Genomic DNA, 25,953 nt, shown 5'->3' with positions numbered 1-25,953 from the left:
GTAAGCAGCTGGGATTACGGGCACGTGCCACCACACCTGGTTAATTTTTGTATTTTTAGTAGAGATGGGGATGGGGTTTCGCCATGTTGGCCAGGCTGGTCTCAAACTCCTGACCTCAGGTGATCCTCCCACCTCAGCCTCCCAAAGTGCTGGGATTACAGGTGTGAGCCACCGCGCCTGGGCCAAATGCCTTCTTAAACAGTCTTACTTTGGAACAATGTAAATGTTTTACATAGTTAAAACAAAAATTTAAAAATCAGTCCCTATGAATGGAAGATAATTTTAAATAAGTGAAACTAGCATATATCAAGTTGGTGGCAGAAATACAGAAAAAAGAATTACTTCAAGTGACTTCAAAACACAGTATTTTGAATATCCATCCCCAATGGGATATATTTTAAAAACCAAAGCACAATAAATAAATAAATGCAAAAAATCATACAGTATTCAATGTTTTTGTTAATACTGATTTTTTTTTTTTTTTTTTAATTGACAGAGTTTTCCTCTTGTTGCCCAGGTTGGAGTGTAATGGCGCAATCTCGGCTCACTGCAACCTCCACCTCCTGGGTTCAAGCGATTTTCCAGCCTCAGCCTCCCGAGTCACTGGGATTACAGGCACCCGCTACTGGGCCCAACTAATTTTTGTTAGTTTTAGTAGAGACAGGGTTTCACCATGTTGGCCAGGCTGGTCTTACATTCCTGACCTCAGGTGATCCACCCGCCTTGGTCTCCCAAATTACTGGTATTTTATTTTGAAAATGTATCAAAATATCCTAGGCTAAGGCAAATAAATATGTTAATATCACTAGAATCAAAGATTCTCAGAGTAAGAAAAAAGAAAGAAGTATAAAATGAGAGACTTTAAAACTGATTTGGAAACTCTGCAACTCACTTTGAAATGCATTTAAAAAAGATGGGGTGTGGATGCACAGATCTGCAACAAAGTAAATAGAGCAAAATCCTAAATCTAAAATCTAGGTGGTGTGTACAAGGGTATTCACTGTATTAACTCTCTCTTCTATATGTCTGCAAATGTTGGGGAGGAAAACTCCTTAGATTCTGTATTATACAAACCACGAAGAAGCACTGGGATGAATCTCAACTCTTAACCAATCTGTTTTTCCATCTGACAACAATTAGTTCTCAACAACCATTTTTAAAACATTTCAACCACTCCTCAAAAAAAACTATCCAGACTACCAAATAATCCACAACACCAAAAGGTCTAGGACCAACAGATCATTTCTCCTTTTCCTGGAATGTTAATCAACCTAAGTGATTCCAGCAATAGGCAAAGAACAAGAACTCAATATATCTGAGATAAACATAAATAGAATGGTTATAAACTGTTTTCCTGGTTGGATTTCAAGTAATATATTCATCAGGACAAAACTATACAACCTTAAAGTTATATGACATGGGTGTCTTTAAGACATTAAAATGAAATTTTCTCCCTGAATTTTTAATTAAATTTACATTAAACTGAAAGTAAAAGTACTGGTACCCATGAGAATAATATTTTTTTAATCTCTCATGTAACTCGAATACATCTTAAACCAATTTTTCTTTCTTAGACTAATGTTGAAAGCAGTCTGAATAGAGGACAAAAGCTGGAGAGAATATACTCCAAAATGTCAACTGCCATTAATCTGGGTGGTAGTATTGCATATCCTTTTAAAAATATGTATGCTTTTTTCTATTTCACAGGATTAGTCTGTTTGATTTTCCCTTTTGCATTAAGAATGCATTACCTTGTAACTGGAAAAAAAACTTCCTGGAGAAAAAAAAAGTACCTACATTTGTTAAGTATAAAATAACTGACAGGCCGGGCGCGGTGGCTCAAGCCTGTAATCCCAGCACTTTGGGAGGCCGAGACGGGCGGATCACGAGGTCAGGAGATCGAGACCATCCTGGCTAACACGGTGAAACCCCGTCTCCACTAAAAATACAAAAACTAGCCGGGCGAGGTGGCGGGCGCCTGTAGTCCCAGCTACTCGGGAGGCTGAGGCAGGAGAATGGCGTGAACCCGGGAGGCGGAGCTTGCAGTGAGCTGAGATCTGGCCACTGCACTCCAGTCCGGGCGACAGAGTGAGACTCCGCCTCAAAAAAAAAAAAAAAAAAAAAAAATAACTGACAGAGTAAGAGGTAAGGTTGATTTGGGATTTAAACCACACTAAAGATAACCGACTCAAGAATAATTTGAGAAACGTGATGGTTATATATCTTTAGGTCACTTTTCCCATATTTCATACCTTCTTAAATAACCAATTTTCCTTTCCACCAAAAATGCAGCTCCTACCATTCCTGATGGTTTCAAAATGTAGGTAAAGAACATATCCAAAATCCAAGACTCGTATTCTGTTCATTCCATAAATATTGAATATCTGTACTCTGTACTACGCACAGAAAGTGCTAGGGCTTTACAAAAGAAAAGATGTTATTATCCCTACCCACCTCTACTCAGTTAACATATTTATGCAGCACCTATTTTGCGTCTGGCATTGTTCGACACACCATGGATATAGCAGTGAACAAAACAGACCAAAAAAGCCTTTCTGATAAAGCTTTGCTTCTCTTCAGTTGTCTTTCATTGTTATGACCTACACTTAGCCAAATGCAGCAAATCCACCTCAGAAATCCTTCCGCATCTCCTTAAAACTCACTAAAAACAGCAAAATTTAAATCTCTCATTCTGTCTGAGTATTATCAGCTCCATGCTGATTTCATTTTTTCCTTACCCAGCCTGAACTAAAATGGTCCATTTAGATATTCCCTCACCAGTAACCTCAATTACTACGATTGTTCTTCCAACTTACCTAACCTATAGTTTCCCATTTTGCATCAATCATACAATTCAACTTTCCTCTCTAACCAGCTGAGTATATAGTGAAAAATTTGAAGTATATAAACCGCTGTCTCAAATTTATGGTTTTAAATCTCATAGTTCCTCAATACTTCCACTTCTCTGATCAATGAACATTTACTAAATATCTCTGTGTATAAAGCTGTGGCAAAGACAAAAGTCTGTGCCCTCCCTACAGGGGATACTCTAACAGGCAGTACAGATCTTAAATAATTAATTATGAATGTGATTAAATGCTATGAAGGGGAAGTACAAGGTGCCATGAAAGGGCGTTAACAGAGGAGCCTAATCTCATTTGGAGGTGAAATGGTTGTCAAGCCAGGCTTCCAGAAGTAGTGATAAGTGCCAATAAATAAATTCCATATAGCATCCCACATTCCTAATTTATACTTAAATCCCCATATCCTATCTGCTGGACAAAGAAACTTGCCTCATTCGCCTTCTCAGTCTTCTCCTGGACTCACTAGTGATTCCTTCTCCTCAGGATATACATACAACAAAGTCTCTCCCACCCAAACATAAATTGGAACAATTTTTCTGGAGAGTAATTTGGCCATGCGTATCATAAGCCTTAAAAATGTGCATATCCCTTCTTGTGATCCACAATTCGACTTCAAGAAATCTTTCCTAAGGAAATAAAGACAAATTTCATGCAAAAAAGATTATTTAGGATAGTGAAAGAATTAAAACAATCTAAATAACTGGCAACAGGAGAAGAGCTATGGATGTGCCTTAATAAACTTACAACAGACTATGCCACAGCTAAAAATAAAAAGATATTCAGAGCTTTTAATCTCATAGAAAAATGCTTATAATTATGTAAGAAATACACTGTAACTGTTACACAGAAATAAATCAATAATAATCCTCTACAAAAAAATTTAAAAATAGGCCAGGCATGGTGACACATCTCTGTAGTCCTAGCTACTTGAGTGGCTGAGGCAGGAGGATCACTTGAACCCAACAGTTTGAGGTTAAAGTGAGGTATGATTGTGTCACTGCACTACAGCCTGGGCAACAGAGTAATACCCTGTCTCCCAAAAAATATTAAATAAATGATAAACACAGGAAGTAAAAACCTGTATAAAGAGGATAACTAGGCTGGGCACGGTGGCTCACGCCTGTAATCCCAACACTTTGGGAGGCCGCGGTGGGCGGATCACGAGGTCAAGAGATAGAGACCATCCTGGCCAACATGGTGCAACCTTGTGTCTACTGAAAATACAAAAATTAGCTGGGCGTGGTGACGTGCGCCTGTAGTCCCAGCTACTGGGGTGGGGTGGGGGGCGCGGTGGGCTGAGGTGGCAGAATCACTTGAACCTGGGAGGCAGAGATTGCAGTGAACTGAAATCGCACCACTGCACTCCAGCCTGGCAACAGAGAGAGACTCTGTCTCAAAAAAAAAAAAAAAAAAAAAAAAAAAAAAGAGTACAACTAAGCTTAAAACATAAGTGTATATATAAAATTTGCAAAGAAATGAGCAGAAGTATTGACAGCAATTAATTATACAAAATTATGGTTTAGTTTTCCCCCTTACATTTTTCTGTACCTTTTCTCTTCCTGAATTTCCAAAATTTCTTCCCCCCTCCCCCACCCCGAAATAGTGTCACTCTGTAGCCTAGGCTAGAGTGTAGTGGCAGAAACACAGTTCACTGCAGCCTTGACCTCCTGGGCTCAAGCGATCTTCCTGGCTCAGCCTCTCATATAGCTGGGACCACAGGCGCATGTCACTACACCTGGCTAATTTTATTATTTTTATTATTTATGTATTTATTCAGTTAGTTAGTTAGTTAGCTGAGACAGAGTCTGACCCTGTTGCCCAAGCTGGAGTGCAGCAGCGCGATCCTGGCTCACTGCAGCCTCTGCCTCCCAGGTTCCAGGGATTTTCCTGCCTCAGTCTTCCAAGTAGCTGGGATTACAGGAATGTGCCACCACGCCGAGCTATTTTTTTGTATTTGGTAAAGACAGGGTTTCACTATGTTGGCCAGGCTGGTCTCGAACTCCTGACCTCAGGTGATCCACCCACCTCGGCCTCCCAAAGTGCTGGGATTACAGGCGTGAGCCACCATGCCCAGCCTAATAAACAGGGTCTCGCTTTGTTGCCCAAGCTGGTCACAAACTACTGGGCTCAGGCAATCCTCCCACCTCAGCCTCCAAAAGTGCTGGGATTACAGGCATGAGTCACCACGCCTGGCCTTGAATTATCAAATTGGCAGTGTATTACTTTTCTAAATGGGTTGTGAATTACTGTTCCTCACAACAGCAACACAGCTACTAAGTCCACTAGCACATTATCTCCATTCCTTACCTCTAACTCTCCGACACATTGCACCTGCTATCACCCCAATCCCAAATGACAAACCAGTGGAGACTTAGCAGTCCTCCTTTGAACTGACTTCCAGGGCTTCTGAAATCTGCCTTCTAATCTGCTTCTAGGATCTGCCTTCTAATTCTCTGATCATTCTTTTATAGAATCTTAGATGATTATGTAACAAGGAAGACATTTTTTTAAAAAATTCGTAAGTACATGAAAAGAATCTCAGATGAATTCTCTCCTTCTATACGTCCTTTAAATATGGTGTTTCAGGTGTCCACCTTAGCTGACTTCTTTTTTTTACACTACACGCTTGGGTGATCCTATCAATTCCCATGGCTTTAACAACTTACCTTCTGACAACTCCAAAATCTACCTTCAGCCCTACTCTCCTAAATCCCATTTATTTTTAGTCAAAGCCTTTGCTATTAATTTTCTGGGAGTCCTCTAGCAGTTCAAACACTGTTCTCATCATCGTCTTCTTTAAAGATCCACTTCCTGGCCAGTTGTGATGGCTTACAACTGTAATCCCAGCACTTTGGGAGGCTGAGGCAGGAGGATCCCTTGATCCCAGGAGTTTGAGGCTGCACTGAGCTATAATCACACAACTGCACTCCAGCCTGGGCAACAAAGTGAGGCCCTATCTCTTAAAAAAAAAAAAAAAAAAAAAAAAAAAAATCCCCTTCTGGTATTTTCTGATGTGTTTAGTCACACTACTATCCATTTAATCTTCTAAGCTAAAAGCCAGGGAGTCATCCTTAACACTCTCTCAACAACTATCTTTACCTACTTACTACTCCTACTTCCTAATCAAGGAAATAAAGACAGATTTCTTATAAAAAAATTAAGTCCTAATTAGCTAACAAATCTGTCTACTTTCCTCTCCAACCCCACTACACAGATTAAACCCTCAATTTATTATTACAATAACCCAACTGATCTCTGGAAGTCAGTCTCAGATCTATTTTCTATATTACCCTCAGATAACCTACCTAAAAAGCAAATCCAACCATATAATTTCCTTGCTTAAAAACTACCACCTGAAAGATAAAAGGTAACACCCACTAGCATTAGAAGTCCCTTCATGATCATCTCCAGACACATTTCTCCCACAAAACTTTATGCTGAGCTTCCTCCAGCAGCAGCAGCAGCAGCAGCAGCAGCAGCAGCAGCAGCAGCAGCAGCAGCAGCAGCAGCAGCAGCAGCAGCAGCAGCAGCAGCAGCAGCAGCAGCAGCAGCAGCAGCAGCAGCAGCAGCAGCAGCAGCAGCAGCAGCAAGACATGAGTTTTCTGTGCACCAGGAATCTTTTTTCAGAGCAGCATCAAGCTATCTTGAGTTTGCCTCACACCAGGTACTCTAATAAGTGCTTTAAGTGAATTATGTAATTTAGTCTTATGAGGTTGGCACTATTATTTCCTTTTCACAGATAAGACCGAGTCTGTCAAAAAACACAAAATCACAGAACTAGTTAAGTAGCAGAGCCAAGATTTATATCTCCACTATATTTCTCGACAAAAGTAACTAGTCAGCTTCTAAAACTGCTACTAATCTTCTAAATCTCTGTTCATATCCTATCTTGTGAAGGATACCTGAGCAACTGAAGGACAGCGAAGCTTATGTTTAACTGTATTCCTCTTCTGTAATTTTATGTAAGCTTCCTAGATAGACTTCCCTGATCACCACCGTCTTCCAACAGAGTTGGTTACTTCCTCCAATATACTTCTCTAATTTGTTTATAGGTCTACTACTGTGTATCTCATACTGGATTTTATTATTTTTTTTTCTTTTTTTTTTTGAGATGGAGTCTCACTCTGTCCCCTAGGCTGGAGAGAAGTGGCGCAATCTCAGCTCACTGCAGGCTCCGCCTCCAGGGTTCATGCCATTCTCCCGCCTCAGCCTCCCAAGTATCTGGGACTACAGGCACATGCCACCTCACCTGGCTGATTTTTTGTATTTTTAGTACAGACGGGCTTTCACCATGTTAGCCAGCATGGTCTCGATCTCCTGACCTCGTGATCCACCTGCCTCGGCCTCCCAAAGTGCTGGGATTACAGGCGTGAGCCACCACGCCCGGCCGGATTTTATTATTTATTTACATGTTCATTTCCCTTTTTACCTGCAAACTTCTACAGAGTAGGTACCCTTTCTCAGCCATGTTTACAGCGCTGTCTCCATCTTTGTCAATCCTAGGTTCTTAGCAGAGTATCTGGCACATAACAGGTACTCGACAAATTAAATCTCCTCTTCTGTTATTTTCCTCCTGTTTTGTTTTTTTTTTTTTTTTTTTGTCTTTTTTTTTTTAATCTCTTATCACACTCTCTATCCTCAGGCAACAGCCTCACAACCTAACTCCTAGCTCTAGCCCCTACACTCTCCAGCAATCTTGCAGACTGCCATCACACACTTCATCCTCTCCCCACTTTGTATTATCTTTCTAAAACAGGTATCATATATCTTCCCTACTCAAAAAGATTGAAGGCAGTCTGGGTGCAGTGATTCATGCCTGTAATCCCAACACTTAGGGGAGGCAGGAGGATAGCTTGAGGCTAGGAGTTCAAGACCAGCCTATGCAACATACTGAGACCTATCTCTACAAAAAAAAAAAAAAAAAAAAAGCTGGGCATGCTGATGTACACCTATAGTCCCATCTATTTGGGAAGCTGAGCTGAAGCAGGAAGATCACTTAAGCAAGGGAAGTCAAGGCTACAGAGAGCCATGATTGTGCCACTGCACTCCAGCCTGGGTGACAGAACAAGACTGTGCCACAAAAAAAAAAAACTGAAAGCTCCCTTCTACCTATAGAGTATATTTCATCCTATAACTATCATCAACGCTCTATAATATCTGATTCCATTCTTACTTTCTTTTTTTTTGAGAGATGAAATCTCACTCTGTCGCCAGGCTGGAGTACAGTGGTGCAATCTCGGCTCACTACAACCTTTGTATCCTGGGTTCAAGCGATTCTTCTGCCTTGACTTCCCAAGTAGATGGGACTACAGAGGCATGTGCCACCACACCCAGCTAATTTTTGTACTTTTTAGTAGAGATGGGGTTTCACTATATGTTGGTCAGGCTGGTCTGGAACTCTTTATCTCAGGTGATCCACCTGCTTCGGGCTCCCAAAGTGTTGGGATTACAGGCATGAGCCACCGCATTCGGCCTATTCTCACTTTTGTAACTCTTCCTTATAATCCAAGTCCCCAACAACACTGAACTATGTATCTCTCTGCCAAAGACCACAAAGTTGCACTCTTCCTGTGAGACTGTTCTGGCCATTTACCATAGTCCATAATGTTCTTCCCCAAAAAGGCCTCTCAAATTCTTACTCATTTTGTAAGGTCTACCAACTACTACTTCCTGTATAAATCTGTTTCCCTGAGCCAGAATTAACTACTCTCTCCTCAGTTTTCCCATATATGGTCTCATTCTTAAGTACTTAGTATATTATGTCTTAGAGTTGCATATTTCTGCTTCCTGCCTTGTCCCACTATATCTTCCAAACACCATATACCAACAGTTTGGTCAACAAAGGACTATATATACAATGGTACAGCCAGGTATGTAGTAGGCTATACCACCTAGGTTTACATAAATACCCTTTACGTTCATAAAAAAACATTGCCCAATGACTCATGTCTTAGAACATGTTCCCATAGTTAAGTGACATATGACTATACTAAATTTGATCTTCCTCAAGGGCAGGGACCATATTCAGTTCACTTACTGTATTAATTGAGTTTCTACTAAATGTCAGGTCCTCTAGTAAGAACTATGAATAAGACAAATAAAATAATTTCTTATCTTCACTCAGCTGCTGATGGTGTGATATATCATACGTGTTCAACATATATTTGCTAAATAAAGATATTGCTTACTTATAATAATATACTGTTTATTCTTTGTTCACATTTACCTTGTGCTTCCATTTGCTGCTTACAACCAATCAAACCTAGAAAGAAAGATCCTTCTAGTTTTCAAAGCCTTTTAAGGCTAGACAGGAAGAAAGACCTTTGTTCTCCTCTTCCCCCCAAGAAATAATCTAGAAAATCAGCAAGCATAGAAGGAACATTCTGAAAGAGTGCACGTCATTATCAGCAGAAGAATTTAGGAACAGAACAGAGAGACTGCATTACTTGCCAGTTCTCACTGAAACACTGTCAAAGAGTGGCATCAATATTTTGTTTAAAGAGCTAAAAATACCATTCATAATAAATTATAATTCTAAAAACTTTCAAATAAAAATTTTATTATCTCTCACATTTAGAATTAACTGTATCTCTACTGCCTCTATTAATATGTATAACTTAAAATTTGAATGAAATCCCTGAACTGAAAGTACGTAAGATACAGACTCTTTAAAGAAATTCACCTCAACAGTCAATGATCACTAAAAAGAAGGGAAAGTAAATACATACCCATTAAATATATGCCCTAAAGAAGTTATGCAGGGCCAGGTATGGTGGCTCACATCTGTAATCCCAGCACTTTGGGAGGCCAAGGTGGGTGGATCATTTGAGGTCAGGAGTTCAAGACCAGCCTGGCCAACATGGTGAAACCCCATCTCTACTGAAAATACAAAAATTAGCTGAGTGTGGTGTGGCATACCTGTAATCCCTGCTACTAGGACAGACTAAGACAGGAGAATTCCTTGAACCCAAGAGACAGAGGTTGCAGTGAGCCAAGATTACGCCACTGAACTCCAGTCTGGGTGACAGACAGAGACTCCATCTCAAAAAAAAAAAGTCATGTAGATAAAGTGATTTAATTTTTTGTTGTGAAATGCATTAGAATTTATTTTAAATTAATAATATTTAAAGACTATTTTGTCCTAATAAATTTATTTAGCTGCATATGTACAAAAATTAGGTTCACTTTAAATGAAAACTCAGGACAGAAAATGAAATGTTCTTTCACTCAATAAAAGGAACTTTCTTCAAGTCTCATTTTCTAGGCAATAAAGAAATACAAGAAACAATCATGACATATTCCTAATTTTCCAAGGCAGACCTAGAAATAACGTACACCACAGGAGAAATTAAAAGTCTTTACAAGCACATAATACATTAACACCAGTTCTTTCTACTCTACTGAAAAAGGCAATTCATGCCCAACTCTTGCATTTCATGAGAAAATTTGCTGCCAAGGACAATTTATTTTAAAAACTGAGATCTTGGATAAACACTTTAAAAGAAACCTCAGTGTTTTTTTTTGTTTGTTTGTTTGTTTGTTTTTGAGACTGAGTCTCACACAGTCACCTGGGCTGGAGTACAGCGGCGCGATGTCGGCTCACTGCAGCCTGTGCCTCCCGTGTTCAAGCGATTCTCCTGCCCCAGTTCAGCAAGTAGCTGGGATTACAGGTGCCTGCCACCATGCCCGGCTAATTTTTTGTATTTTTAGTAGAGACGGGGTTGGCCAGGCTGGTCTCGAACTCCTGACCTCTTGATTCACCGGCGTCAGCCTCCCAAAGTGCTAGGATTACAGGCTAGAGCCACTGTGCTCGGCGAAAATTCAGTTTTAAATTAAGTGAAATAAATTCTCAGATGGGCACACATCATTGGAAACAAAAGGTGACTAATGGCTACTCTTTCTGGTCCACGCTTTACAAAGATGTCGGGATTTTAGGAAAGCATCTTTTCTCCAGAAAAACATTACTTGGCAAAAATTAGCAACAGGAGTTGCTTTTTTTCATAAATGAATTGTTCTTTGCTTCCAAAAACAATGGGCTGGGCTTAGAACTTTGTTTGACACGTTTACCAGAGAGAGAAATGAATGCGACCAAAGAAATACAATAGTTTGGTGGCGCGGTGGCTCATATCTATAATCCCAGCATTTTGGGAGGCTGAGGCGGGTGGATCACCTGAGGTCAGGGGTTCGAAACCAGCCTGGCCAACATGGCAAAAACCCATCTCTACTAAAAGCACAAAATAAGCTGGGCATGGTGGCACATGCCTGTAATCCAGCTACTCGGTAGGCAGAGGCAAGAGAATCACTTGAACCTGGGAGGCAGAGGTTACAGCGAGCTGAAATCATGCCATCACACCCCAGCCTGGGCAACAAGAGTGAAACTGTGTCTCAAAAAAGGCCGGGCGCAGTGGCTTACACCTGTAATCCCAGCACCTTGGGTGGCGGAGGCGGATGGATCCCTGAGGTCAGAGTCTGACACCAGCCTGGGCAACATGGTGAAACCCCATCTCTACTAAAAACACAAAACTTAGTCAGGCATGGTGGTACGCGCCTGTAATCTCAGCTACTTGGGAGGCTGAGACAGGCAGAATTGCTTGAACCCAAGAGTTGGAGGTTGCAGTGAGTCAAGATCGCACCACTGCACTCCAGCCTGGGTGACAGAGCAAGACTCCGTCTCAAACAAACAAACAAACAAACAAACAAACAAACAGTTTTCTCCAAGAACATACAAGAAATAGTACTTCTAATCCATTGATTTATTCGTACCTTTAAAAGCTAGCTATAAATTAAGCACTAGAGTTACAGAAATTAAAATAAAATAGTCCCTTACGCTCAAATCTGTAGGGTCATGTTGGCAATAAGCAGACAATTGAAACAATATAAATATCATAATTACAGTCTGGCCAAAATGTAAAGGAGGCACAGAAAAGGCATATTCCTACTTTAGGAAGAAAATGCCATAAGAAAGGTACTCCTACACTAGAACTTGAAGACTAATTAATTAGCTAGGCAAACAGAGAAAAGGGTTAAGAGAAAGTGAAGGAAGGACATGCATAAGGAACTAGAAATATAAGCCAGTGTGCATAGTCAGAGAACTCCAAATGGCACCTTATAGGTGAAGAGCAGGTGAGGATTAGGGATTCTTCAACATCATAAGTCATTAGGGAAATATAAATTAAAACTACAGCAAGAAATCACTAGAAACCTATTATAATGGCTAAAAATTAAAAAAAAAAAAGAAAAAAACAGACAATACTTAGTGCTAAGATCAACAGGAACTCTCATACATTGCTGGTAGAAATGCAAACTAGTGGGCCGGGCAGGGTGGCTCACACCTGTAATCCCAGAACTTTCGGAGGCTGAGGCGGGCAGATCACCTGAGCTCAGGAATTCGACACCAGCCTGGGCAACATGGTGAAACCCCGTCTCTACCAAAAACACAAAAGATTAGCCGGGGGTGGCAGCGGATATCATATCCCTCCACAGTATTGCTGGTTTCTATCACTCAACAAGCACATGGAACACACAAAGTATATCTGTAAGGAACTTACTATCTAGCTCAGGAGAAAAAAAATGTATATATGAAAAATGTATATATGAAAAAGCTAGAGGCCAGGTGTTGTGGCTCATGCCTACAATCCCAGCACTTTGGGAGGCTGACACAGGTGGATCATTTGAGGTCAGGCACTCGAGACCAGCCTGGCCAACATAGTGAAACCCCGTCTCTACTAAAAATTCAAAAATTAGCCAGGCATGGTGGTGGGCGCCTATAATCCCAGCTACTTGGGAGGCTGAGGCAGGAGAATTGCTTGAACCCAGGAAGCGGAGGTTGCAGTGAGCCAAGATCGTGCCACTGCACTCCAGCCTGGGCAGCAGAGCGAGACTCTGGCTCAAGAAAAAAAAACAAAAACAAAACGCAAACTAGTATACCCACTTTGTGAAACAATTTGGCAGTTTCTTATAAAGTTAAAAATATACTTAACTACAATCCAGCAATCCCACTCCTAGATACTTACTCGTGAAAAGAAAACTTATGTTTACACAAAAACCTGTATATACATGTTTACAGTTCCAGCCAAAAAACTGGAAACAACTGAGAAATTCTTCAACTGGGGAGTGGGTAAGCAAACTTTGGTTCACTCATCTCCACAATTAGATTAAAAAGGACTGTTCTATGAATATACACAACAGGGAGGAATCTCAAATGTATTATGCTAAGTGAAAGATACCAGACTTAAAAGGCTACAAACTATATGATTCCATTTATATGCCATTCTTGAAATGGCCAAACTAGAGCGACAGAAAACCAGTCAATAGTTAACAGAAGCTAGAGATGGGGAAGGGCTGTCTACAAAAGGGTATGGCGGAATTTTGGGGGGTGACTGAGCTGTTCTATATGCAGCAGTCCACACTTATCTGTGGTTTTGCTTTCCTCGGTGTTTCAGTTACCCACAGTCAACTGAGGTGCAAAAATATTAATTGGACAATTCCAGAAATAAGCAATTCATAAGTTTTAAATTGCGTGCCATTCTGAGTAACATGATAAAATCTCATGCCACTGGACTCAGTCCCGCCCTGTCCCCGCCTGGTAATCATTCCTTTGTCTAGCATATCCACGCTGTATATACCACATGCCCTTCAGTCACTGACTAGCCCTCTCAATTATCAGACTGAAAAAAAACATAGTATATATAGAGTTCAGTACTACCTGTAGTTTCAGGCATCCACAAAGGGTCTTGGAATGTATCCCCCACAGAAAATGGGAGACTCCCATATCAACTGTGATGGTGGTTTTATGACTATACATGTTTCTCAAAACTCACAGAACCATATACTAAAAAGAATAAAGTTTACTATATGTAAAATATACCTAATTTTAAAAACAAAAGAAAAAGGATAAGGGATCCTAGCTACAAAAAGACTGAAAAATGATGCAAGAGCTAGTCATATCTGAGGGGTCCTGTTAAGAAGCTCTACATTTTATCCTTGAAGCAACAGATGTCCCAAATGATCTCAAAAAACGGGTAGAGGCAATTCAGTTCCGTATTATTAAGAACACTGACAACAGTTATAGACTAGAATAAGAGCAAAACAGGGAGCAACTGAAGACCCATCAACCAACTACCTCAGAGTAATTCAGCAGATAAATAATTGAGATCTGACTAAGGGAGAGGCAGTAGAGATGAACAGAAAAGTTAAAAGCAAGAAATTCTCAAGTTTCTAGCAATAGTGAAACCACCAACCAAATGATTTTTTTTTTAGAAAAAGATTTTAAACAAGCTAAATTTAAATGCCTGCGGGACATTCAAATGCAAACATTTGGTTAGACACGTTGTCTGGAGCTTAAGGGAATAAACCAAGATGTAGCATTAGATTCAAGAATCATCAGGGTATTCGCAGGCAAATATGAGGTCAAGTTCATATAATCTGAAGTATAAAAAGAATCAGCTTACTGATTATACAGCTTGTAAAGTGAGAAATGGTGACAATCGTGTGCCTATTTCAATGATGGGGCCTCTCTCAACCACTCTATCCTTGGCATCTCTAATTTTCTCTTTGGCTTGATTACCCTGAGAAAACTGAGGCAGTTACATAAAAAGCTGTCACTGAATTCCAAGTTTTTATTTTCTGTTGTTCATACTGTTGACATCGAGAATATTCAGCAGATAAAGGAGTAATCTACTGAATACACTTAACTGGTTAATTAAACACAGGAGGACTACTAAGAGGGGTTTGATTTGAGGTCCATCTGACTGACCTCACAGGGCAACTTATCCACACAGCCCAACAGCTTTGTCTTGGTAACTCAACGAACAACCCTATGGCTGCTTTAAGAGACTTCTGATATGCAGTAAAGTTATGAGGAAATACTATAGGATAGATCCAATGACTGTAGGTAATTAGTGCTTAACCAGGGATAGGCACCAAAATTCAGTGTGGAGCTTTCTCAAAATGCCTATCTTGCCCAAAGCTCTACTTCCAAAAATTCTAATTTAGGAACTTTTGGGGTAAGGCCCAAAAATTACTATAGTTTTAATAGTCTCATAAGTGATTCTGATATCCACACAAACCACACACCAATCCCAAGCTGAAAAGCAATATATTAAATTTGGTTCCAGGCCCTACCATGGAATTCTCATTTGGAACTTTCTAAACCACATCCTAAACCTTGAAAATCTCCTCTGGTTGACAGCATACAAATACACATTTCTCAGCTAAAACCTAAAATTCTAAGCCCAACATCTGTAAAATGCCCATGAATCACCAACTGACTATGATTACTGGCTTTGAGAGGATTTAACTTCTTAGCAGAATTCAGGAAAAAGCAGTGTAAGAAAAGTCATGGAAAATGAGTCACTGTCCCTCCATTCCTTAATTCCAATTCTCCATTTTAATAATAAACCTACCAGAAAAGCTCAGTTAATATTACCAACTCAAGCTTTAACTTCAACTAGTATTTAAGCATAACCAGATCCAATCTGCTATACTGGAATATCCAGATTCCACTTTTCCAATTACCAAAATTTCCAGGATCCCAACTTTCCAATTACATCATAAACATTATGAAATCAAAACAAAAAAAACTAACAAATGATTTTTCTCACCAAAATTTACACTTACCCATCTCTTCCCTTACTGACAATCTTTACTTCAAAATAATAAATCCCACAGGCTGCTGGTATTGGATGCGTGGCTCGAACTGACGCTGCATCTTTTGGGGTTTTGCCATGACCTGCATATGAAACAGGAAGGAAAAAAGAAGTCACATGAGATATTCACTGAAAAATGAAAACCTTAAACAATTCAGGAAGATACAGGTTTTTGGAATGATGTATAATTTCTGCTATCAGTTCAAATACTCAATAAAACGTTTATCATCACCATGAACCCAATATGCAAACTAGCCCAAGTTAACCACAGAACTCTTCACACTATTATTAGTTTTATTAAGATTGCAGAATCCGAATATGTAAATTGAACCTAGCAGCCTTTTATGCAATTAAATAAAAGATGTTATAGAGTACACTATATTTTTAAGAGGAAAAAGGCTGTATGAAGAACATGAGAGAAAGATCTTAATTTTATCAGGTCTAAATTTGCATATAACTTATATAATTTCTGTACACTCTTGCCAAAGGCCTGCTCTTTAAACCAGAAGCATCTATATCGTATATTTCTAAGTGAAACCTTACACAATTACATTGAATTGGCAAAACAGCTTTCTTAAGAATTTACAATTTTGTTCTTTGGTATAGTCTTATTAATTAAAGCTAATTCATAAAATCTCTTGGGCCAATAACAGCCTATTGAGAAATAATCTAATTTCTAAATGTATTTTTTTCTTTGTAAACAACAGAAATAACACCATGCCACTGCTGACATTTTAGAAAATCTGTTAGATAATGCCTTTTAAACTTTTTAAACCAGCTATTCCTCAATTCTAATCCCATAGGGTTTGCTAAACTCACAATCACTTCCCCTGCCTCTCGCTCAAGACACAAACTACCTTGAAAGCTAGCATGTGAACAATATTAAGAGAAAATATGTCCATAAAACCATGGGAGAATAAAGACAGAAGTTGAAGTAGCATGTCAGAAAGTACTCAAAGAGCATGAGTGAGACAAGTCTCCATAATCCCCATAATTCCCAGAAGGACTGCATGAGACACAATACTCTAAATCATTATTTGGGTGTTCTAGTTAAATATGCTCCACGCAATACAAACTTCGCATTAATCTTTCAGTCATACTATAAAATTATCTTCATGGGCAGCAGAATTCTCCTCAAATTTATCGTGATTGTTTTAAAACTAAATGCCTTAAGTCAAAAATTGCATCTTAAGATACACAACCATCACACATGAATGAGATCATATCCTCCCTTACCATACATTTCACCAAATTTACCAAATTTCCAACATATGCCTTATTATTATTAAATACTTAAGATTACACTTGCAATGCAAATTAGTACATGTTCATACCCCCCACTCCCCCTACAAAAAAAAGAATGAATTCTGCCACTCCTTCCATTACCATGAAAACTTGGATTATGGGCAGAAGTTCTTTTAGCCTGGTGACCATAAGGCGTCAACAAGCTTGGCTAGGAAGACAAAAATGGAAGCAACAATATTTACATGCATCGAAACTACTTTAACATATGATACAGGTAATAGATTTACACTGAGCTAAACAGCAGAAAAGAAACAACTGCACAAATCTGTGCACTAGTCACTTTTTAATAAAATTTAATTATGGTGGCAGTAAAACACATTTTTCAGTCAAAATATGTTCAAATAAGTTACCTGAGAAAAGGCCATGGAAACCACATATTTAAAAATTAGATAGTTACAAATAAATCTACAGAAAACTAAACAGAATCTAACTGCAGTCCTAAATCCACTAATTTTTTTTAAGGGGAGTGACCCAAACTTTTAGGGATAAAGTAATCCCAAATTAATTCTTAATAACAAATAATAGTTACATATATTTAATACTGTGTGGAACGCACTGTTCTAACGTATTAAGTTTATTAATTCATTCAATATCTAAAACAACCCCATGAGGTAGGTGCCATTTATTATCATTTCATAGTTGAGGAATCTAAGATAAGGAAACTCGCCCAAAGTCATACTGCTAAATGAGAATTCCAAAGCAGGATTTATGCTGGGATTTCAATTCAAGAAACCTGATCTAGTGTGAGCTCTGAACCGACATGAAGGATTTAGTTACAATGAACTTTTGGGGATCACCTCACATATCCCCATGTCCTATTCCGGCTACTTCTATGGGAAAAGAGAAAGAAACTAATATTTGAAAGTAAACAGTCTCTCAAAGAGTTACGTGCTTTTGTATGGATTTTTCTCATTCAACATTTATGAAATAGGTATTATTTAACCTCACTTTTTGAAATGAAGAAATTTGTAATCTGTCAGGGCCTACAGAAAAAAAAATAAAAATTTTTACACATTATACACCCTGCCCTAAATTGGTAGAAACATATATTAAATCCATGCATGAATTAAAATCCCATACATTTTTCCACTATGCAAAAATTACTATAAAGTACCAGTTATAAATCTTCAAGTATCCATTGTATTTGTTATGATTCACTGCAGATAAATTCTGTAAATGTTAAAACTAAAAAGATTTGTTTCATGTTTAAATTTAAATTAGATGTAAAAGGTATAAGTAAAAGTTTAAATGCAAGATTAAAAGGTTTCATACTATTTCTTAAATGAGACCAGTACAAGTTGAGTATCCTTTATCTGACATGCTTGGGACCAGAAGTGTTTTAGATTTTTTCAGATTTTACAATATTTGCACATACTTACCAGTTGAGCATCCTAAATCCAAAAATCCAAAATCTAAAATGTTTCAATGAGCATTTCCTTTGAGCCGGGCGTGGTGGCTCATGCCTGTAATTCCAGCACTTTGGGAGGCTGAGGCGGGTGGATCACTTGAGCTCAGGAGTTCAAGACCAGCTTGGCCAACATGGTGAAACCCTGTCTGTACTAAAAATACAAAAATTAGCCTGGCGTGGTAGTGTGCACCTGTAATCCCAGCTACTCAGGAGGCTGAGACACAAGCATCACTTGAACTTGGGAGGCAGAGTTTGCAGTGACCCAACAGTGCCACTGCACTCCAGCCTGGGCAACAGAGTGAGACTCTGTCTCAAAAATAAAAATACATAAAATCAAGTTTTGAATTCTGAAAGCATTTTGAATTTAAGATTTGGGATGCTCAAACTTGTAATATCAGCAGCAAAGGGCCTATTTCTAACAACGCTTATCACCTGAAAGTTTATTACCTTAAATTCTGTGGTAATCAAAAGACAACCTCACACTACCAAAGCTTCCACTTTTAAAACTACAAAGTCCTCAGTATTGTTTTCTATGTGGCTTTAGAAGAAAACACACGTAATACTTCCTAATTCTAAGGCTAGCTAGTTTAGCTCTCTTTATTCAAACAATCCGATGGAAAGAGTCTGAATAAACCATTCTACCCCATTCCCACTCCCATCCATTCTCCAACAGGCAGCCAGCCAGTGCCTTTCTGGAAACATAAATCAGTTGTCCTTATATCACCAGCTCTCAATACAACGAAGATTCCTTCCAAAGCCTCCCCTTTGGCCTAGGAAAAAGACATGCTTTCTGAACGCCTTGTCTGACCTTGCTCTCCACCCACACTTTCCACCTCCTTTCTGCTCCAGTCACATCAGCACTATTTCAATTCTTCACATTGATCAGGCCAGAGTCTGTACACATGCTATACCCTCCACCTTTCCTTCTTAGCCTGAGTAGGTCCTACTCACACTTTAAATCTTAGCTCAAGCTTTACTTCCTCAAATATTCTTTCTCTAATCTCTCCAACTTGGTTGAAGCTCCTTTTTACAAGCCCTCAAACATGTATCTCTCCTGTACATTCACATACTTAACACTCACGTGTAATTATTTTTTCCCTGCATTTTAATTCCTGAACCTCTTTATTCCCACTAACTTGCACTCTAACTTCAATCATTCCTTCTTGAAGAAGCAAAAGCCCAAGACCCAGAGTCTAAAGCTGCAATGGACCAAGCCACCTGTAATATCGGGCACAGTGAAAATTTAACTGGGCTTTCATTTTATTAGGACTATAATTTTTGTGGTGTTCTGATTAGTGCTTACAAAGTTCCCAAGGTTTTAAGTGGTTGCTCCAGCTCTATTTATAGTTCACATAAGTCCTGTTACTTTTAGCGCACTGATTTTGTGGAAAACATGGTTTTCCAGCCACGCATTCATGACATTATTGCAGAAACACCGGTATCTTCCTCCAGAATACACCATCCTGTTCCATCCCCTTTCTAAAGCCTTCACATCTATACTTCCTCTTCAACATCATGGGAACTCTAATTCCTCAAACTCTTCGTGTTTTTTTCTCCCTTTTTCCTCTTCCAGGACAGGCTACATGGTAATCACTTAAAGCTCTCAAATATCCTTGATTTCCCTCATATGCCCATCCTTCTATCATATCCAACCAGCAAAACAACACTCTCAATATTACAATCTACCTTCGCCACTTCCTCACTGGACAGTTGACCTCCACTGAATAAAGTTCAAAATCTTACAGTCACTGCTATGAACTAATGATGTCAACTGAGCACTCTCAATGCTACCAACAATATTTTTAGAAATGTTCAGTTTATTCCCTATTCCTCTCAATGGCTAGTCCACATTTTCATCATTACTTTAAGCTTTACATCCTCTACTCAAATTCATAAGCAAAGTACCTCACCTCTTATCAAGAAAACAGGAGTCCAGTTGGGTGCAGTGGCTCACACCTGTAATCCCAGCACTTTGGGAGGCAAAGGCAGGTGGATCACCTGAGGTCAGGAGTTTGAGACCAGCCTGGCCAACGTAAAACCCCATCTCCACTAAAAATACAAAAAGTAGCCAGGCATGGTAGTGCCCACCTGTATTCCCAGCTACTTGGGAGGCTGAGGCAGAAGAATGGCTTGAACCCTGGAGGCAGACGTTGCAGTGAGCCGAGATTGTACCACTGCACTCCAGCCTGGGCGACAAGAGTGAGGCTCCATCTCAAAAAAACAAACAAACAAACAAAAAAAACTCCAGGAGAGGCCAATGTGGGTGGATCACTTGAGGTCAGGAGTTTGAGACCAGCCTAGCCAACATGGCGAAACCCCATCTCTACTAAAAACATAAAAATTAGCCAGGCATCATGGTGGGTGCATGTAATGTCAGCTACTCAGGAGGCTGAGGCAGGAGAATTACTTCAACCTGGGATCTGGCCTAGGCAACAAAGCGGGACCGTCTCAAGAAAAAAAAATAATAATAATAACCACGTAGGCTAATCAATTTTATTTGTTAAAATGTTAAATTTTGTATACATTTACTGGAACACCATACCTTGGACTAATATAATATTTTCATTTAATTTATGTCGCTTCGGTTTTACCTACACAACCAAATTAAAACAAGATTGACTAAGAAATGACACAATGGTCTCTAACACAATACTCTCTAAAGGAATTTTTAAAGATAATTTTGGTTATGTGGAATTTTCATCTTCTATGCTGACATTAGAAGCTAAACTCCAGGTAAAATGTAACTCCACTATCAGCTATTAAAAATTAGAGGAAAAAAAAAATTCCACCTTAACCTCTATCCTCCTCTAGGAAACGCCTAACCCTAATCTCTTCCTTCATCTATATTTCTCAAGGATAATCTCTATCCACTATCCTCTCTACTTGGTCCTTTCATTTACTCTTTCAACCCACTGAAATCTGGTTTTTGCCCCATCACTCAATTCAAACTGCTCTCCCTAAAGTCACAATGATCTAATTTCCCAATGTAGTGGAAAACTACTTGTGCCTATCCTACTAAACCTATCTGTTGCAATACACACTAAATATCACTTCCTCGTTTCTACTAGGGAGGGTGGGGAGGCTGTCTGAGACAGTGTCTCATTCTGTTGCCCAGGTTAGAATGTAGTGGCATGATCACCGCTTGCTGCAGCCTCAACTTCCCGGGTTCAAGCAGTCCTCCCACTCGACTTCCCAAAGTGCTGAGATTACAGGTGTGAGCCACTGCACCTTCCTGTGCTCAGCTTCTGTGATACCAATCTCCATGATGTCTAGGGACCTACCATTTCTTTTGGGGCTCCCTCCAGTCTTTCAACGTTGGTGTTTTTCAGGGTCCCATCTTTGGTCCACTGCTTTTTCTCACTCTATTACATATTCTCCCTCTCTCAAATACTCTGAGTTCCAACTACCACCTACCAGTGACTCCTAAATCAGTCATGACCTAGACTTCTCTCTCAAGCTTCAGGTCAATTATAGTTAACTATCCACCCTTCCTAGGAGAAACTGTCTCACACATCGTCCCTACTGAAAGAAGTGAGATCCAGACTATCCTTGTACCAGGAGGGTATTTTGTATTTTATAATTACCACCACTCCTACAGCTGATTCAACACAGGTTAGCACCTGACTTGAAGGCCGCCAATTCACAACACAGTCTGTAATGAAAAGCTCTGCCCAACTAAGAATCATAGCTATTAGCCAGGCCAATCTGTTAAGTCTCTCAGGAATTTGACATAGGAAGGAAAGGATAAGCCAGTCAGTAGGGAAAAAGAAATAAGAAAACAACCAGAAACTAGTGATTGGAGCTGAGTCATTTTAATAGAATAGAATAAAGTCATGAAATCCAACTGTTAAGATCATTTAGAGCCCCCTTAACTCCAAAAGACCTGTTCCTGTTCTTTCTGTAAGGCTTGTTCCTTTGGCTTATTCAGGTTTCCCCGAAGTCAGATCACAGGGCTGAGATTCCCATTTTTACTTATCTCCAACTATACTGTAATACAGTCTTCTTCACAATCATTATTTTATTCATGGTTCACTGGAAGAGCCTAACAGCTAAAAACTCAAACATCATCCTAACAGAGGTGGAAACCCATTTTCCTTGAGTTCTCTCACCATCGTTCCTCATATCCTCTCAGTATTACTTTTAAATATCTCACAAATATATCTGCCTTTCTCTGTCCCTACCACTGACCCAGCTGAGGTCATTTCTAACATGGTCTACTGCAACAGTCTTCTAAATCAGTTTGCTATTTCCACTCTTGTAACCTCTTGAATCTATCTTCCAATCAGCTGTGTAATCTGACAAAAATGAAGATATGAGCCAGTCCCTTCCCATTTAAAATCCTTTGATGATTCTCCATCTCCTACCGAGTAAGATCTAAACTCAACAAAATATTCCATAGGGCTCCTAACTGGGCCAGGTACAGTGGCTCCTGCCTATAATCCTAGCACTTTGGGAGGCTAAGGCAGGCAGATGACTTGAGCTCAGGAATTCGAGACCAGCCTGAGCAACATGGCAAAATCCCATCTCTACAAAAAAATACAAAAAATTAGCTGGGTGTGGTGGTGCGTGCCTGTAGTTGCAGCTATTCAGGATGTTGAGGTGGGAGGATCACTTGAGCCCAGGAGGCAGAGGTTGCAGTGGGCCTAGATCGCACCACTGCATTCCAGCCTGGACAATGGAGTCAGACCCTGTCCCAAAAATAAAATAAAATAAAATTTAAAAATCTCCTAATTGATCTTTTCGCAGATGCTCCTTGTCACATACTCTAAATGCTAACCCAAAATTGTAAAACCAGACGCATAAAGTAATTCTCTATGTTTTTGCTTTTCCTTCATTTGCAACACCTAGCCCCTCCCTTTCTCCTATATCCTACTCATCTTTTAAGACTGACCACTAGCCTCGACTCCTCCAAGAAGCTATCCCTGATACCTGAACTTCCTTCATTCTTTCCAGTGTCAGCCTGGGTTAGACGCTCCTCCTATCTTCACGGTACTCTTTATAATATTTCCCTTACTACTCTATTTTATGTCCTCTGAGCTCTCTGAATTCAATGACAGTATCTTCTTCACCTTTGAGTGTCAGAATCTAGCACAGAGTAAACATGCACTAAAAGCTTATTAAATAAATGAAGAAATGAACAGTGAGAAACACAAATAAATTGTCTAGTCTAGCAGAATATACACCATCCGGCCGGGGATGGTGGCTCATGCCTATAATCCCAGCACTTTGGGAAGCCGAGGCAGGCAGATCACTTGAGGTCAGGAGTTTCAGACCAGCCTGGCCAACATGGCAAAACCCCGTCTCTACTAAATATACAAAAATTAGCCAGGCATGGTAGCAGGCGTTTGTAATCCCGGCTACTTGGGAGGCTGACGCTGGAAAGTCGCTTGAATCCAGGAGATGGAGGCTGCAGTGAGCCAAGACAGCGCCACCACTGCACTTCGGCCTGGGCAACAGAGCAAGATTCCGTCTCAAAAAAAATAAAAAAAGAATATACATCATTATCGTCTACTATTCTGCATGATTATTAGATTTACTTGATTCTTGCAGTTACCAACTGGCATTTTTAAACCTAATTTCCCAAAATCTTGGCAAGTAATAATTCAATGCCTTAATTTTAAAGAACATTTTTAGGCCAGGCACAGTGGCTCACGCCTGTAATCCCAGAACTTTGGGAGGCGGAGGTGGGCAGATCACCAGGTTAGGAGATCAAGACCATCCTGACTAATGAAGAAATCCTGTCTCTACTAAAAATACAAAAAATAAGCCAGGCGTGGTAGCGGGCACCTGTAGTCCCAGCTACTGGGGAGGATGAGGCAGGAGAACGGTGTGAACCCAGGAGGCAGAGCTTGCAGTGAGAGGAGACTGCACCACTGCCCTCCAGCCTGGGCGACAGAGCAAAACTCTGACTCAAAAAAAAACAAAAAACAAAAAACAAACACAAAAGAAACATTTTTTGTATCAACCCCATAATGCTTAACAGACATTTGTACTTGTAAGCTTGTAAGCAAGCATGCTGAAGTATTTGTTCAACCTTAAAAAGTGCAGGAAATTAGATAAGCAATTATATTTAGGAAATGTTCAAGGACTAATGACGGGGGGTACAGGTGGGAAAGACAGAGTAAGTATAACAAAAGTTCAACCTATTTGGTTAGATGTTGTCCATAACATTTCAATTAAAAAGTGCAATTCTGGCCACACAGTGGCTCACGCCTGTAATCCCAGCACTTTGGGAGGCCAAGGTGGGCGGATCACGAGGTCAAGAGATCAAGACCATCCTGGCCAACATGTTGAAACCTCCTCGCTACTAAAAATACAAAAATTAGCCAGGTGTGGTAGCGCACGCCTATAGTCCCAGATACTCAGGAGGCTAAGGCAGAAGAATTGCTTGAACCCGGGAGGCTGAGGTTGCAGCAAGCAGAGATGGCGCCACCGTACTCCAGCCTAGCAACAGCAGAGCGAGACTCCATCTTAAAAAAAAAAAAAAAAAAAAGGACAGCTCAGGCCAGGCGCAGTGGCTCATGCCTGTAATCCCAGCACTTTGGGAGGCCGAGGCGGGCGGATCATCTGAGGTCAGGAGTTCAAGACCAGCCTGGCCAACATGGTGAAACCCCGTCTCTACTAAACATGTAAGAATTAGCCAGGCATGGTGGTGAGTGCCTGTAATCCCAGCTACTCAGGAGGCTGAGGCAGGAGAACTGCATGAACCCAGGAGAGGTTGCAATGAGCAGAGTTTGTGCCACTGCACTCTAGCCTGGGCGATAGAGCAAGACTCTGTCTCAAAAACAAAAAAATGCAATTCACTATTTTTTCTTTGGGTCTCACTCTGTCACCCAGGCCTTCATGGCTCACTGAAGCCTCAACCTCCTGGGCTCAACCAATCCTCCTCCCTCAGCCTACTAATACTAAGTAGCTGGGATTTCAGGTATGTGCCACTTAGCCCGGCTAACTTTTAGGGGTAGAGAGATGGGGTACCACTATGTTGCCCAGGCTGGTCTAGAACTCCTGGGCTCAAGCGATCCTTCTACTTTGGCCTCCCAAAGTGCTGGGATTACAAATGTAAGCCACCACACTCACTGAAATTCACTATTTCATTGCTTCTTATAATTCCCAACTTTCATTTATCTTGCATATCTCTTAAACTGTCCTAAATCAGTAAAATCAAGGTGTCTGGACTTTTTTGAAGCACTGTGTTCCAGTTACCTTTTTCCCCCAGAGTAAGTATTTTCAATGTGGACTTTTCTGAAGCACCGTGTTCCAGTTACCTTTTTCCCCCAGAGTAAGTATTTTCAATCTCAACTATTCTTTAAAAGTTCTAAATGTAATCACAGGATTTTATCTACTTGAGATAATTAAGTCTCATATGAACTAAAACAGGCAATACTATGGTCTTGTGAAAAGAACACTAGATCTGGAGTTAGTGAAAATTTTCAATCCTGACTTACTTATGACTGGGAAGATCTAACCTCCAGGTTCTACCACTCTCTAAAATTTAAAATGAAAATTCCAGGATCTTGTCCAGATCCACTAGTGTGTGTATATATAAAACACTCTATAAAATATCCAAATAGTGGTAATAACTAGAAAAATATAAAAATGCAATCTGTTGAAACATTTAGACTAAATTCATTGTCATATTCATTAAAATTATTTAAAGTAAAATAAAGTTATCATCATAACTTTAACAAGTCTAAACTTGTTATAACAAGTCTAAACTTGTCACATTTGT

The 25,953-nt window shown here is 39.9% G+C and overlaps 1 protein-coding gene across 1 annotated transcript in view; it reads right to left on the bottom strand.

Moving 5' to 3' along the window:
* The window catches only part of RANBP9 (RAN binding protein 9), a 93,526-nt gene that overhangs the window by 63,596 nt on the left and 3,977 nt on the right, over positions 1 to 25,953 (bottom strand). Inside the window, exon 2 of the mRNA XM_010376408.2 lies at positions 15,483 to 15,594. Coding sequence (XP_010374710.2) covers positions 15,483 to 15,594 — 112 coding nt within the window. The remainder of the gene's footprint in view (positions 1 to 15,482; positions 15,595 to 25,953) is intronic.

The sequence above is a fragment of the Rhinopithecus roxellana genome, chromosome 4, assembly GCF_007565055.1.
Source record: "Rhinopithecus roxellana isolate Shanxi Qingling chromosome 4, ASM756505v1, whole genome shotgun sequence".
NCBI classification, from domain to species: Eukaryota; Metazoa; Chordata; class Mammalia; order Primates; family Cercopithecidae; genus Rhinopithecus; species Rhinopithecus roxellana.
The sequence above is the reverse complement of the archived record's forward strand: the minus strand, read 5'-3'. Positions and strand labels throughout refer to the sequence as shown.